The 16,842-nt window shown below is 41.1% G+C and overlaps 1 protein-coding gene across 4 annotated transcripts in view; it reads left to right on the top strand.

Annotated features, from left to right (window-relative positions):
• Nucleotides 1-16,842, top strand: part of LOC116060878 (titin-like) — a 280,598-nt gene that overhangs the window by 83,670 nt on the left and 180,086 nt on the right. For 3 of the 4 annotated variants that reach the window (XM_036003989.1, XM_036003988.1, XM_031314638.2), the window contains exons 38-46: nucleotides 2,295-2,585; nucleotides 3,577-3,864; nucleotides 4,857-4,973; nucleotides 6,700-6,982; nucleotides 7,833-8,016; nucleotides 9,188-9,268; nucleotides 9,849-10,116; nucleotides 14,303-14,374; nucleotides 15,421-15,498. In XM_036003989.1, the coding sequence (XP_035859882.1) occupies nucleotides 2,295-2,585; nucleotides 3,577-3,864; nucleotides 4,857-4,973; nucleotides 6,700-6,982; nucleotides 7,833-8,016; nucleotides 9,188-9,268; nucleotides 9,849-10,116; nucleotides 14,303-14,374; nucleotides 15,421-15,498 (1,662 nt within the window). Of the gene's footprint in view, nucleotides 1-2,294; nucleotides 2,586-3,576; nucleotides 3,865-4,856; nucleotides 4,974-6,699; nucleotides 6,983-7,832; nucleotides 8,017-9,187; nucleotides 9,269-9,848; nucleotides 10,117-13,212; nucleotides 13,262-13,348; nucleotides 13,394-14,007; nucleotides 14,068-14,302; nucleotides 14,375-15,420; nucleotides 15,499-16,842 lie in introns of those variants that run through there. The other variant, XM_036003990.1, reaches the window with a different exon arrangement.

Here is a 16,842-nt window from a genome sequence, read left to right as displayed (position 1 = left end):
ACCAAAGGCAGTTTTAGTTTTTCATTGTGCAGTCTGATTGCTGTAGGCACAAATGATTTGTGTTACCTCGTAAAGTTTCTTTATTTATTAGTTAATTTTCGGAATCCACATGAACAACCCTTATCATCAGCATACTGTACACACATCACTTTTAAAGCTGGTTCGCCTCTCTGTTACTCCTGTTGTTTCCTCTATTTTTTAAACAGAGTCAAGTGCAGTGCTTACTGCACATAAAAAAAACATTACATCACTTCCTGCAAACTTCAAGGAGAACAATGAGGGCAAATTAGCATCCCCGATCTGTTTTATCTACCCACTGTTTAACGTTACCGACAACCAAGGCCTGAAATTAACACCCGACCAAATGTGGGTGAATTTTGCCATTGGTGGTTGAAACTGTCAATCTACCTGCCATGTTGGCAGGTAGCCAATTGGGAATTCAGTGATTGATTAGTTGTTTTTTGCCGCCATTTCCTTGATTTTGAGCTTAAAAGTTTGGCAGCACATTACTGAAATAAGCAAGCAACAAACCGATGAGGAGGATTCAAATGAAAGTAAAAGACAACAATGGTGAGGTATTGTTTACGACAGCAGAATAGAACAAATGTTCTGCAGGGATTGTCAAGTGTACAGCTCAGAGAAAGAGAAATCTTGTTGGAATTGGGACTAAAAACTTAAAATAAGAATAAAAAATTGGCTGGTTAAGAGCCTTTCTCCAAAATAGTTAAAGTAACTTCAAGCCTTGCCGACAGCGTTTTCTTAACTTCACCTTTTTAACTGACTTTAGCAGTTAACAGACACGAGAACTAACCACTTACAGTTGCCTCATTCATGGACTCCCGGCGACGCGTCACTGCTAAATAAATACAGGGGAAACACTGCAGGTATTTGGAGTTATTTTATGGATAAAAAAACATTCCTGTTGCCCTGGCCTTTCTACGCATGAGAACATCCATGGATTCCTTCGATATTGCGCAGTCACACAGTTTCTCGTCCTCGGCATGTAAAGATCCGTGGTTTCTGTGATTGATTTCAACATTGCTTCTCTCAGAACCCGTACGCTTTGTCAAGAAACTGGAGGACGTCTGCCACGAGCTGGGCAAACCTCTGCGGCTGGAGTGCACGTATGCCGGCAGCCAGAGGGTTCACGTGACATGGAAGAAGGACGACAAACTTATCTGGGCTTCCTACCAGTACAACGTGAAAACCACCAACTCCTCCTGCGTTCTGGAGGTCCTCAACAGCGACAGAGCTGCAGCCGCCGGAAAATACACGTGCGAAATTTCCAATGCCGAAGGAACTGACACCTGTCATGCTCATGTTAAAATAGGTAACACCATAACTCATTCCTTTCACTAACGCTAACATTCGGGGTAGTCATTGTTTCCTGTCGTTTTCTGTCCTTGTCGGTAACAAAAAGGAGTTGTGTAACATGTAAACAATATTGTGTTAGGGCGTTGGTGTGTTTCAGGATGGCTGGTCCTGTGTTTGTTGGGTTGGAAAGAAAGATATTTCAAATCATGGCAAGCTGAGAAAGCTTTTCTGTTGTTTTAGCTGTCTGTATGGTGTATGGTTGACTCTTGCTTGTGTAGTTTAACCTGCACTAAAATCTTGCTGCTTCTTGCTGCTCTGGTCTAAAATCATCTGGCCGAAGGACTATAGTTAAAAATTAGCCGGCTGGCTAACACTGGCACATTTACAGAAATGTTGATTAATGTGTGTTGTCCTTTATAAATAAATAAATACAAATAAAAATAAAATGTGTTGCACGTCTTTTACAAGATTTTTGTTTTCCATGTTTTCACGTTTTGGTTTAAAAAGTACTGGGCTGCTTTGTAGTCTGCACTGCAGAAACTGAGCCCTTTGGAAACGTTCGACTTGTAATTAGGTCTTATCAGTGATGAATATTGCAAGAAAAAGTCAGAATATTTTAGAAAAAATATCTGAATATTTTGAGAAAAAAAGTCAGAATATTTTAAGAACAAATGTCATCCCTAAACAAGAGCCCCTTAAACGGAGACATTTGGAAATAGTCTTTGGGTCATTATGGTTGGATCAGATAAATATTAGCTTGCTCTAAAAAAGGGATTCGTAGACAGAAACTGTGAAACATGTGGTGGATATTCTGTTTGTTCGCTTTTGTGTTGTCAGGTTTTTTATGTCGTGTTAAGTGTTGTTGCTCTCTGTCTTCCCCCAATGATAAAAGCCCGGTGGCCTTCCTCAATGACACTTTCGAACTCTTTCCAATTGTCACATCATGGCCTGATTTTCTTCCCTTTCTCCCCCGCCAACAGAGCGTAAAGTCCCTCCAACTTTCACCAAGAAGCCATCTGAGTCCATGATGGATTCTGTGGGTAAGACGGTGAAGATGGAGGGCCGGGTGTCTGGCTCACAGCCGCTGACCATCACATGGTTCAAGGACAACAGCGAGATCCAAGGCTCTGACAAATACGACGTCAGCTTCACGAACAACGTCGCCGTGTTGTGTGTCAGAAACTCCAGCAGCTCAGACAGCGGCGTTTATGAGTGCACGGCTTCCAACGAGGCCGGAAAAGCCTCATGTCGGGTGTCTCTCAACATCACAGGTACTGGTGTTGCTAGTGTTATCTTTAATTATTTGTAGGTTGGGTTATTGTTTAGGTTTTTCCCGATATTTTTGAAATGATGCCTGAAATGATACTTAAGACAGAAAAGAGAAGACAATGTTTTCTCTCTGTTTGTTGTAAACTAAGTTGCACGTATTTAGCAGTGGTTAAGGGGTCTGCCTAGTCTGGCTATCAGCAGACCAAGCTCAATCTTTTAAGATTGAACATTAGTCTGGGAAGTTTTCTCTGTATTTTCTACTGCACAAGAGGCGTGATCAACGGGCATAGTTCAAATGACTCTGTACGCAATTGAATAGTCCTTCAACCAATCAGATCAATGATCCTGGTGACGTAGCAGCGACCGCGGCATCAACAGGTGCTGCACTTCGGTGGCCGCCATGTTGAATGTAAACAAGAAGCTGCTTGGTCACTTCTCTTTCGTCATCGTGTTAAACCCGCCAATAGTGCGCCAGGTGGATAAGCCAGTTTGTGATTGGTCCCCGCAGATTTGTAACGGAAGCAGGATAGATAAATGTACAGGTTTCCAGCCTGAGCTGCAGGGAGAAATCAAACCCCCGGCAGATCGGGCTGGGTTTACCCAGTCTAGGGTCCGCCCTCTTTTTTTGACAAAAAAAGAATCAATTTCACATTATTTTGGACCATTATTATTTTAATTTCTGTGTCTGAAACGTTAGCTAGAGCAGATCATAAATAAATAACACTCAAAAAGCCTAAAGTCAAAACTGGGGACCAACTACAATCATTACAACTGAGAAAAGTCATTTAGTTAACATTAATTCGGCTTAGATGATGTATTCTTTAATCAGACGTTTTCTCAGAGCGAGATAACAGACAGAAAGACTATTTTCTTTGAGTCTGTTTGGTGAACGGTGTGCAGTTCGGTCCATTTCTGCTAAACTCTGCAAAAAAAAGGCTCCAGTGTTTGAAAAGCACCTATCTGTAGTCCTGCTGCTTTCCCATCACTCTTCAGAAACCGGCCAGGCTCCGAAATTCAACGTTCCTCTGGAGCCCGTGACGGTGAACGAGGGCGAGAAGCTGAGCCTAAAGTGCCACGTGATTGGCTCTCCTCCGCTGAACATCCAGTGGATGAAGGACCGGAGGGAGCTGAAGTCCAGCGGGAACACCAAGGTCACGTTTGTTGGCGGGACGGCCTGTCTGGAGATCAGCCCAGTCTCAAAGAGCGACGCCGGGGATTACCTCTGCAAGGCCAGCAACGCCAGTGGCAGCGACTTCTGCAAGGCCAGGGTCACTGTCAAAGGTAATCTTACATCCAATGCCATGTTATTGTTATTTTCCACTTATAATTTAACAACAAAGAACACTGTACTGCGATGCACTCAATCAAATGTTCCAGATTGGGCCATTTTCTACCCAACTGGGAAACATTTGATCTGATTAACCGGGTAAATGTTAGGGTGATACATAATTTTTCCTTTTTTAAATTATTATTTGGTCAGCTTTGTGATAAAAACTTTGTAAAAGTTCAAGCATCAGTTTGAACAAGTGAAGTATTTTTGTTTGTATAAAACCTAAAAGGCTAGGGAAATCATTTTTTATTATTGGAACTGTGGTTTTAGGTTGTTTATAAAAAAAGTAGCCTAATTAAAGGTGCTCTAAGCAATGTTGGGTGACGGCACTTCTTGTTGACGTATTTTCAAACAAAACGGAGGCTTCATCCCGTCCCCTCCCCCTCCCTTCCGTGCACTAACCCCCCAACCCCCACCCCCAAATCCTTCCTGTCGGTTATTGGCTGGAAGACATGACATGTTTGGTGGTGCAGGTTGGCGCAGTTTGTTTTTGTTGGTGTTTGTGGAGCCTGGGCTGTCTACAGAGACCGTGTTTTTTACAGTGTGTTCAGGGGACAGGCAGCTAGCGGATAGTGAGGAGATGTTTTTTACAGTGTGTTCAGGGGACAGGCAGCTAGCAGATAGTGAGGAGATGTTTTTTACAGTGTGTTCAGGGGACAGGCAGCTAGCAGATAGTGAGGAGATGTTTTTTACAGTGTGTTCAGGGGACAGGCAGCTAGCGGATAGTGAGGAGATGTTTTTTACAGTGTGTTCAGGGGACAGGCAGCTAGCAGATAGTGAGGAGATGTTTGCTGTATGTGACAAAAAATGTTGTAGCCTAAAAAACATGTGACATCACTTAGAGCACCTTTAAAACTTTGTTTATTTTAATGCCAGTTTGATTTAAGGCTCTGATTGGGCTGTTTGGTGTCAGCACTAACTGGTCGTTGTCATTGGTTTTCAGATAAAGGAGTGAAGGCCGCCCCCAGCGAGGCCGCTGCCCAACCCGCAGCTGCTCCAGCCAAAAGGCTCGACAACCTTTTCTTCATCGAGGAACCCAAAAACATTTCCGTCACAGAGAGTAAGTAGACTGTTAGAGGCTGTGAACTCCACAGGAACAAGGCTTGAGCTCCCAGGTTTGAGACACGTGACAAGACTTATCGTGACATTGTCAGGGAAATGACACAAATTTAACAAAACAGAATCATTGTGATGTCGCGCTAACGTGATGTCGTGCTAACACAATAATAGCGTCCTGTTGTTCCAGAGATATATGAAATCAGCAGACTTGTTGATTTATGTTTTTCAGAATAATTTAAGGAAAGAAGTCAAAATATTTTAAGAATAAAAATTTCATCCCTAAAACTTTAACATTGGGAAACAGTTTGGGTTTGAAAACTGCGGGGTTGCTTTGTAGTCTAGACTAGAGGGTGACAATTTTTCGAGACTCCCGCAGGTCACAGTATTCCTGCGGGAGTCCCGCGGTGCAGGAGTATATTTCACTGTTGGTAACGTGATAGGGACGGAATAGAGCATAGAAATCAACGGGAACGGGCGGGAGCATGACGCTGCAATGAGTGAGTGCGCCCAAAGATTGCGAGGTATTCCTAGGCTACTTAGTATGCGGAAGGCATCGATTCTTCTAGCCTACCCTGAATCGATAAATGTGTGATTTGAGTGGGAGAAGATCTCCGTTAGGAATTACGTAATGAAATGTCCTAGGCCTGCAGGTAATGCATGTATATTAATTTCCGAGGCAACCTCAGTGATTTGACCGCGATTAACCAAACATGCTACAAGGGGGGCAACAGAGTCTGATAACTTTAGACAACATAGGGAACCAAACGGGAGCGGGACGGGATTCGGGAGTCTTTCTCTCTGGATTTTGCAGGACAGGATTTTTGGGGGGTGGGGGGGCAGTCACGTGATCGGGATATGACAGGAGTATTTTCGTGGGCTCGGGATAGGATGGGAGCGACAATTTTTTATTTTATTGGTTTATTTGATAGGGACCGTGCATATTTATGAACATTGTTGTATAAAAACACCATGTAAATATGCCAGAATTAGTTAAAAATAACTACTTTCCATCTGCAGTCCCTAGGCAGGTGACATAAGACTAACGTAGAAACAACTAGCAGTCATACAGCACTCATTCACTAAACATTAAAAGGTACACATAATGGTGACATTGACAAAACAAACAAGCAAAACAAAACAAAAATACATGATGACAAAGACGTTATTCATCCACCTCTAAACTGCATTCAGTTTAGCAGTGAAAGTGTATGGGTAAAGAAATATGTGACTATTAAAAGTGAGTGCATCTCTGTTTTAAATGAGTTTTAAAGGTGTGAATGTAGGACCCTCTCTGATTGGGAGGGGCGAACTATTCCAGAGTTGACCTCCTATTGACAATACGTTCTGTCCAAAAGTGGTGCGTCTAAATGGTATTACACAGTCCCCTTTTACAGAGGCCCATGTACCTCCTCCGTTTTCAAGTCTCCGGATGAAGCCATGCAGCGGAGGGGGGGCAAGATTATATAACACTTTATACACACTTTAGACAATTGATTCCTGTGTCACCCTCTAGTCTAGACCCAAACGGCGACCTTTGGAAAGGATGCTGCAGGTCAGTCAGTCTTATCGGTTCAGTAGTTTACAGACCTTTCAGTAACAGGTCCACGTCGGAAACAACACAGGACACAAACTAAACTATCAAGTTTTCTAGGAAATGAAGAACTGTCGGACAGATGTCATCGCCTGAAGATTCCACATAGAGCTACATGTTTGTGTTTTCTTTGCAGAGGGCACCGCGACGTTCATCGCTAAAATCGGCGGCGACCCGATCCCCAGCGTGAAGTGGATGAAGGGCAAATGGCGGCAGATCACGCCCGGTGGTCGCATCACCATCGAGCACAAGGGCCAAGACGCCCGCATGGAGATCAGAGAGGTGACCAAGAGCGACGCCGGTCAGTACCGATGCGTCGCCACCAACAAACACGGAGAGATCGAGTCCAGCGCCGACATGGCCGTCACCAAGAAGGAGGAAGTGCAGGGAATCGGAGATATTCGCACCAAGCTGAAGAAGTAAGAGAGACATGTGTTGGATGATTGCTTTATTTAGTCGAAACTACAAAATGTGAATTCTGAAAAGCTAAATCATAACAATTAAATTCACACACACAGACACACACACACACACACACACACACACACACACACACACACACAGACACAGACACACACACACACACACACACACACACACACACACACAGACACACAGGCACACATTTCCCTCATTAACCCTCTGAGCACTACGCTGTCGTTTACAACAACAAATTACATGTTTTATGTCATGTTCAATATCTCCAGATCACTACCGTGTAAAGACTTCCTTTTTTAAAATTTAGAAGCAGAGAAATGCACCGTTTGAACGAGGCATTACATGTGACCGTCGGCCTTTTAGAAGTGTCTTCATCCACCCTGGAACTACAGTGTGTTCGTTAAATTGTTAAAGCTAAACTAGGTTGCTGGCCTAAATGCGTAAGAAAAAGGTGAAGTTGTGAGAATAGTTGGATTCGTGAAAATGGTTTTAATTAGTATGAATATCATTTGAAATGTTGAATAATACCAATGCAATATTTTAAGGATTTCTGAAAAGCTGTTGCCACACTGAATTGCTAGCTTAAATGTGTAAGGAAAAGGTGAAGTTGTCGTGACTAGGAGACATGTGGACGAGGCTGAAGAAGTAAGAGAGACATGTGTTGGTCGATTTCTTTATTTACACTGAACGTAGTCTACATCAATGGCGGAAGTTCCACCGAATGTCCTTCACTTCCGCTTTCTTTGAGTTTACTCTAAACTCCGGTAGCATCGAGCAACATTGTTGCTGAAACGACAACGTCTCTGATTGTGTGTTTGGTATTTGTGTCAGGACTCCCTCGAAGCAGAAGAGTCCGAAGAAAGAAGGAGACTTAGACATCGTGGAGTTGCTCAGAGGCCACGACCCCAAAGAGTACGAGAAGATCCTGACAGACCACGGTATCCATGACTACCGCGCCATCCTGCAGGCCATCGAGTTCCTGAAGAGGGAGAAGGAGATGGAGAGCGGAAAAGTGGTGAGTAGGGTCGGGTACAGAAGATCTGTATAGATCTAATAATGTCTGTGATTGGCTGTCTAACGTTACAAATCGTAGACACGTAGGAGAAACTCTACATTACACACAGTCGGAGCTAGAACATTCATACAAAGATCAGTCGTAATGTTGTAATTTCTTTTTATTTCATAAAATTGGTAGAAAAGTATTGTAGTATAGTAGTTCAGGAATCAGTTTCGAAGTTCCGGTAGTGGTATCATGCTGCGTTCCAGACAACCTGTAACCCGTGTTTTCACAACCTTCTAGCCGTGAAAGTGCCCTGGAACAGCGGTCAAACCCCTAACTTACTCCCCGTGAACTCGTACTAGATCGTTGTACTCCCAGTTACAGTTTTTGACGTCACACACACACACACACACATCAACAATGGCATCCCCTGTTGATGCTGTACAGACACCGGTGATTAACGGTGAGAAATAGAAATAAATAGACATAAATAGGCAACGTAAAGTAATTCCGCACGTTGTAATCAAAACAATACACATACGACTGTGTACTACTACAGGCTATGTTTATTGAATGAAGACCAAAATATGTTGGCGACTAGAAATCGCTAGTATCGGCTAGCGCTAGCTAACGTTAACGTTAGGTAGCCTAACCTGAACCCTGCTAACGGCACAATGTTTATCTAACCAGCTTGTGACTTTGCCTGGAACGCTACCAAGTCGTGAGTCGTGACTTGAAGTTGTAACTTACAGGCTAAAAATTGTGTCTGGAACGCAGCATCAGTACCGGTATCAGAAATCTTTGAAAGATACCCGGCCCTAGTGGTGGGACAGAGGAACTTTGACCTCTTCCTGATGATCTGTGGTCATTTGATTGGATTGTCTAATTCAAAATTTGTGTTCAGATTAAAGATTTACTTTGAAGGTACAGCACATTTCTAACAAAGTACACGTCAAGCAAAGTTTCCCAAAGATGGTTTCTGTGAGTTATGTAGTTCTGATCACACTGATGTTTGTTCAAGTGTTGATTTTTCTGATCAGTTTTGGTTTTTATGAGTTATTTGATGCTATAAAAACAGGCTGAAACCTCAGGATTGACAGCTGGGATTGACTCCTGATTGCAGGAAGAGATGAAGATAGATATCGTATCCCTGATTAACTTTTGTTAACATGGTTTCCCGCTGCAGGAAGTGGAGCGTGGCGGCCGTGTGGAAGAGGAAGACATGTCTCGACTGATCCAGCAGCTGGAGGGACGCGTCGGCACAGAGGTACATCAGAACATTTTACATTTATTCAGCGGTGGAGTGGGACCAAAAAAAATCTACCGGGAAATTTCGTAGAGTGGGGGGGGGAGGGAGATGTTCGGAAATAAGAGGCTGCTGCGGCACGCCGTACGGGTTGAGCAGAAGCTGCACAGTCTGACCAGCGGGCATATATATATATATACATTAAAGTAGGGCTGAGAATCACCAGAGGTCCCACAATATATCTTCAGCATGCTGATGTCACAATACGATATTGTTGAATGCTGGAGTGCCTTTTTAGACGTTTTTGTCTTTGTCTTTTTTTGGCCCTTTTGTCCGATGTTTTTGTTCCATTTTTCGACACCTTCAGCACATGTACAATGTTTTTGTTGCTTTTTCTGACATTTTTGTCCGCGTCTTTGAAGTTTTTGTCACTTTTTGGGATGTTTTTATCACGTTTTTGATGTTTTTGTCGCTTTCTCCAACTTTTTGTTATGTTTTTGTTGCCGTCTTTGACATTGTTGTCTCTTTTTTCATAATTTTTGTCGCTGTCTTCGATATTTTTGTCACTTTTTCTGAGGTTTGTGTCCGTTTGAACCCTCAGCCCGTCTCTGTGCTGGAGCCCATCAGCGACCAGAAGACGCCGGAGAACCAGACCGCCACTTTCGAGTGTAAGATCCGCATCAACTACCCAGAGATCACCCTGAGCTGGTACAAAGGAACACAGAAACTGGAAAGCAGCGACAAATACGACATCGGCCGTGCCGGTGACCGCCACTACCTGTCCATCAGGAACTGCCAGGAGAAAGACCAGGGCAGCTACCGCGTGGTCTGCGGGCCGCACATCGCCAACGCCAAGCTCACCGTCACAGGTAGGTCCCAGTGTTACCACTTCCTGTCCCAGCGTTACCACTTTCTCTCTCAGCGCTACCACTCCCTGTCCCGTGTGATAGCTGTGAATCTGCGAATCCTTGGATGGTGAAGGATTATTTTCGCTTATTTTCGCTCCAAAATAATTTCATTGGTTGTCCAAATTACTTCTTCTTCTTCTTTAGGGGTTTTCTTTGCTTAAGGCAGCCAGTGTCGTCCCAAAAATGAATAGCGTAACAACGCATTATGTAATGACTTTTGATCTTTTTCGTCAAATGACTTTCAAAGACAGTAGAAAAAAGGTGTTTGTGTGTGAGTGTGTGTGTGAGTGTGTGTGTGTGTGTGTGTGTGTGTGTGTGTGTGCGTGTGAATTTGTATAGTCACACTTGTATGTCTTGTTTGTTTTTGTTGTGTATTCTTTATATGAATGCGTTCTCTTAATGCGTAAGCTGTTTTTAATGGAAAGCACTTTGGGTTGGGTTTACGTGTAATGAAAGGTGCTATACAAATAACATTGACATTGACATTGAGAAGATGTAGTCGGGACGACCAATGAATTTAGTTTATGGCGTGGTAACGGTCGCCGTCCTAGGGTTGGCAGATACGCCCGACGGACATCTGTCTGTGCGTCTGTAACGTGTCCACATGTCCCACTCTTTTATTTTATTATCAGGAGCTGTTTCCGAGTCAGGTGAGCAATACGACTTCACACTAACGGAACAAACTGACCTCTTGAACCCGCCGCCGTATTCTGTGTGTTTTTGTAATGTGGGTTTCTGTTTCCTGTTTCCTGTTTTTGTTCCGTGTTTCTTTCACATTCAGTCCAAACTACAAAGACTCTTATAACACTTAAATAACAATATCCAATCGTGTGTTATGAACTGATTAGGGCTGCACGATATGAGGAAAATATGCAATAACGTTGTTAAATATCACGATAACAATATAACTCGCAATACATAAACAGATATTAAAGTGTACTCTGTTCTGCATCAAAACTAATGAAAGGAAATCATGCCCAACTTTCTTTTATTGAATAGATTGAACATTGAATTGAATATAAAAGGCAGCACTAAAACAGAATGATTTAAAGTGCAGTTTTCTGCTGATATTTTCTTTCAACTAACGAGTGAGTTTTGCAATGTGTTAATTGCGGCAGTTGATATTGCGATGACGATAAAAAAAATAAAAGATATATTGTGCAGCCCTACTTACATATTATTTATTTCTGATTTAACTCTACAAAGACTCTTAATAACACAACAAAATGCAATCGTGTGATAAACTCTGACTGTCTGCTTTTAGCCGAACAAATTCAGTTCACTAAACGCATCCAAAGCATCGAGGTGAGCGAGCGCCACTGCGCCACCTTCGAGTGCGAGCTCTCCTTCGACAACGCCACCGTGGCGTGGTACAAAGACTCGTGGGAGCTCCGAGAGTGCGACAAATATAACTTCAGGACCGACGGCCGCCGCCACTTTATGACCATCCGCAACGTCACGGCCCAAGACGAAGGTTTGTTAAACTGTGAAGAGATCCAGAGACGCATTTTACACGTTCATCCTCCAGAAGTTTTCATTACAAACGGAAAAAATACTTGCAAATATGTTCTTAATCTTTTATTTCAGAGGTTGAACTTGTAGGAGATGACTTAAGGCTGCGCAAAACGGACAAAAAGACAGTTTGTTAACAACTTAAAAACACATTTCATAATGTGCAAATATGCAGAACGGCAATAAGAAAGACAAAGAAATCTGCTTCAGTTGTGCAGCTTTAAATGATGATTTATGAAATGTAACACTGACTTCTGATTGGATGTTCAAATGGGGGAAGCTATCATAGCTAATTAACTGTGTCCATCCAATTCTTTAAAGCTCCTGTGTTAGTGTTTCACACAGAGAAAATTAACATTATGTATTATATGCGAGCATTAATAATGTGTCCACTCCGTCAGAGTTTCACACACACACAAACACGACACACACACACAGACATAGACACAGACACACACACACACACACACACACACACACACACACACACACACACACAAATAAACATTATATATTATATGCAAGCATTAATAATGTGTTCACTCCATCAGAGTTTCAAACAGAGAAAATGCACATAATTAATAATAGTATGCGAGCATTAATAATGTGTCCGCTCCGCCAGGCGTTTACTCAGAGAAAATGAACATGATTTATAAAATGCAAGCATTTATAATGTGTCCCCTCCATCAGTATTTCACACAGCGAAAATGAACATGATATGTAATATGCAAGCATTAATAATGTGTCCGGTCCGCCAGGCGTTTACTCGGTGATTGCCCGTCTGGAGCCGATGGGAGAAGCTCGAAGCACCGCTGAGCTTTACCTGTCGGGTAAAGGTCCGTAGCTTTTATTATACCGATATAAAGTCTCTAATCAGTTTTAACTTATTAATATTCAAATAACATTTTGTACTTGTCCTTCCACAGAGGTTGGGTTAGGAAAGGTTCCGCAGGGTGAGTACTTTAAAAAGAAGTGATGACAGTACAACTGAAACACATTTCTCATTTTATTAAAGTCAAATAGTTTTTCTGACAATGTCATGTTACAGGTTAGGGCTGAGTCGAATCATTCTCACTCATTTCCAAATTTAAGATGCAAGATTTGTTTATTTGTCCATAAGACAAAAAATTGCCACATAAAAATACAAAGAATTCATACATGGACAGACACAAGACATGCAATACATGCAGCGTTTTCCGCTTTGGTCGAAGCCTCTTTATAACTCGTTATAACCTCGCTCAGCTTTTTCATTCATTAAGCTATATGTACTATTTATGAAACATGGTTTTTTCCATATTTTTCCTCCATTTTGACACTCTTTTTCAACGTTTTTGTTGTTTTTTTTCAACTTTTTTTAAATGTTTGTTGCTTTTTTCTACACTTTTTAAAAAACATTTTTGTCACTTATGGACAGACACAGGACACAATACAAGTGCAAGATTAAGGAAATATGAAGTTTTACTGTCATGACAAACTATTTTTTAAATATTTCGGTTAATTTGAACGTGGATTAACTGAAGTTGTATTTATAAACCTTCAGACGTCCTCGACGCGTCAGTTCGTGTCCCAGAAGCAGCGTCCATGTTTGTTCGCGGTGAGTCTGGGACACTTTATACCAACCAGACTTTCACTCTTATAAACAGCTTGTTTCATTCATAAATGTATTTTTTTCCACCAAAAGATTCTTCCGAATTCTATCACTACGAAGAACGAACAGAAGTGAAAGGTACGGGAAACATTCGTACTAACTGTCATCATTTTTCGACTTTATTAATAATTCTTATTTGCGTGATGAAATGTTTTTTGCATTTCAACATAAAAGCCTTTTCCATCCATCCTAAAACCTTCATCATCATCATCATCATCCTGCTCCTATAACTCTCCTTATTAATCGTGTGATCATTTTCAACTCCGTTAATATTAATTCCACCATCAACCCTCCCAATAACTTTAAAGTCAATAATTTCACTTCCTGTCTCTAAAGGGAAACTAATGTATAGAAGAGGATTATGTGGAGAAACAATCTAGTTAAAGTCTGAGATTATTTTCTCATTTTCATGAGAGCAAGAATAAATAAATCAATAGAATATTAAATGAAATTTTGACTTTAATGTCCGAGTTTTCAGGCCTTTATCTCATAATTCCCTGAGTTTCATTTGCAAATTGTAACATTAATGTCTGAAATGTGGATGTAAAGTTTAGGTTGTAGCATAAAGTTTGAGATTAAAGTCTGATTTATAACTCAAATGATTGTTAAACATAATCCTCTTCTGCACAAAGCTGAAGTGTTTGAACCGAGATCTCTAAGAGCTGACGATCCCTTAATGATTTGATCCATAGCTTTCAAAAGTCTGACCGTTGAAGAAGAGACCGTTTCTCTTCGCTTCTCCTCTGTCACAGGTATCCAACGTCTTCTGTCTTATCAAACAACTCATCAACATAAAAACTGTCTCCACATTGTGTGTTGTCCTTTAAATGTCTCTCTGTTGTGTCGGTCGACTGTCCGTCTCCATGTTTCTTCATTAACGGTTGATTATTTGCAGTAAAATCTTCATCTCCGCCTTAATAACCCTTGGATAGTTGAAGACGTGCTGCAGTCTTTACATGTCAGCTTCTTTTTGTCCTTCCTCACCAGAAGAGAAAGAAGCAGTTGAAGAAATAGTTGAGAGGACTCAGAAAGTGGAGATGAGACAACAAGTCCCTGAAGGTATAAATGCTTTTTGGCTGTCCCACAAAGCTTGTGGCTGTAACGCAAGGGCGTAGGTTTTGTTTCAACATTGGGGGGGCACATTATAACCAAGGGGTCTGGGAACCTCCCCCATAAAATATTTAGCGTCAAACATTTAATTTCCTGCAACAATTTGTGCATTCTCTGCATCAATTTATGGTGCAAATGTCTTTATTTATATATTGTTCAAAACTTTCTGCGTCCCCATTTTGGGATGTTTTTCTTTAGGAATAATGTCCATATCAACAACAAATCTGTTAGAGAATGAGACATAAGCTGCAAAGTTTAAATCTACATGAATATATATGTTTTTTGTTGTATTCCTGTTATGTTATATAACCCCCTAGGATGTAGAACATGCAGTCTTGTTTTCGGTTCATGTTTTCAGCCCCTTGAATGGTTATTTTTACCTATTTTTGGGGAGTTGGTTGTCTTTCATATTTTAAGGGGAAATACATCTAATCTGATCTACTAAATCTACCTCTTCTGAAATATTGGGGGGGAATACCCCCTGCACCCCTTGAACCCCCCCCCCTTGAAATCTACGCCTATGATTGTAATGTAACAGAAATCTGTGAGCCGCCGTTTAATGTTTGTTTTGACATTTTACGCTTTGCGCTGCTTTATCGAAGCTTCTCTTTCTCCAAAGTTGTAGATCATCTTTTAGTTTTGTCTGTCTTTTACTTCTTTTACTTGTTCCTGTCTTTCTTAATCATGTTTCCTGTCTTCTACGTATGTTCTTATTTCTGTTACACTCTTATTAACCCTCACTAGAGCTTACAAAACAGAAAGTAGAGAGTAGTAGTTTGGCCGTCATAGTTTGAATGTAAAGTCCAGTCAAAGTTCTCTTCTTGTACGTCTTTCTGTCTCATTAGTGTTTTATTTGTTCATTCTTTAAACCTTTCTTGCTTCAGTCACATTGTTTGTTGCTTTTCTTCATTTATTTCTCTTAAAATGATGAAAAGATTCTTGATTTTAGCATTTATCGTAATCAGAAAACTGAACTCCGTGATAATATTTTAAAGTACCGGAAGCAAGGAAGACGCAGCCCGAGGTAACTGTCACGGCTCCGTCTCGGCGAGAGGAACCTCCAGCGCCAGAAGGTAATATTCATAACAAGGTTATTTATTACAGGTTGATTGTTGTCTTTGTTTGTGATCTTAGAGTCTTCATCGGCTCACATTCTTAAATCTTAATATAAAACATCCAAAAAAGAGATGAAAAACTTTTCAAATTGAATCATAAAATGTTCAATTTCATGACTTTATTTTGTCATTTTTTTCACATATTTTATATTGAAACAGCAGTATTTATTTGCACTAAATAAATATTCATTTATAAGAAATTGTTACTCTAAAATGTACACTACAATCGCACCATTTTAGCATTCAAAATCCTGATCCTAATCTTTATATCTGTAAAGATGTTAACGTATATCCAGTATTTATACATACTGTGTTTATTTATTTATTTATATACAAATCATTGTTTTTGAACATTACACAGCAAATTCAAAAATCTTAGCATGAAATTTGAACATTTTACATTTTGGGTGATCTTAAATTCTGACAATCCTGTCCTCAGTATCTTTATCAAATAAAACTCTGAAGATGATCTTCAGATGAAGGTTTTGTCTTCCTGTCTGTATAACTTAATGTTGTCTTAAGTGTCTCAGCTAAACGCAGCATTCTTACGATGCGTAAAAAGCATTGTATTCTTTGCTTTTGTCTGTTATTTATGTCTATTTATGGTTTGTGAGTTATATTGTCCTTTTACCTTTTTGAACTCTTAAAGCTGTGTGTGCTCTGTGTTGACTCACAGTATTATTTCTCTGTTAACCACGAAGAAACTTCAGTTTACACCAAACCAGAACCTGAACAACAGGAAGTGACCAAAAAGGTCACTCCTGAACCTTATCAACCAAAGCCTTCACCCGAGCCCAAAGTGGCACCTCAGAAACCGGCGGCGCCTGAGCCAAAAGCGCCTAAAATAAAGCCTGAAGCAGCGAAGAAAAAACCAGAAGCCCCTGAAGCGAGAGGTAAATTAGTTCAGTTGGAAAGACATTGGGCCCTATCTTGCACCCGGCACAGCGCAAAGCCTGTGTCTTTGCTAGTTTAATTGTCAATTTCCCATCAATTTCCCATCCAGCGCCCACGTCGTTTAAATAGCAAATGGACCTGTGCCCATTTTTGCGCCCATGGGCGTGCTGGTCTTACAGGGAGGTGTGTTCAGGTGCATTCTGGGAGTATTGCTATGTTCAGGCAGGAAGTGATCGCACCATTGACCAACAAAAACCTGGTCTAAAGTCAATAATAAGTCATAAAGTCTGTTATTTTAACAGCGCATTAGTAAAATGCTCCTAGGCTCGTGCACAGCATGCACACTATGTTTGTTACACACACAGGGATGCACAGCAGCACACACACATGCAGAAGATTACAAATAAA

This window comes from Sander lucioperca, chromosome 8, assembly GCF_008315115.2.
Source record: "Sander lucioperca isolate FBNREF2018 chromosome 8, SLUC_FBN_1.2, whole genome shotgun sequence".
Lineage (NCBI taxonomy): Eukaryota > Metazoa > Chordata > Actinopteri > Perciformes > Percidae > Sander > Sander lucioperca.
Note: the sequence above shows the minus strand (reverse complement) of the source record. Positions and strands in the feature narration are given on the sequence as shown.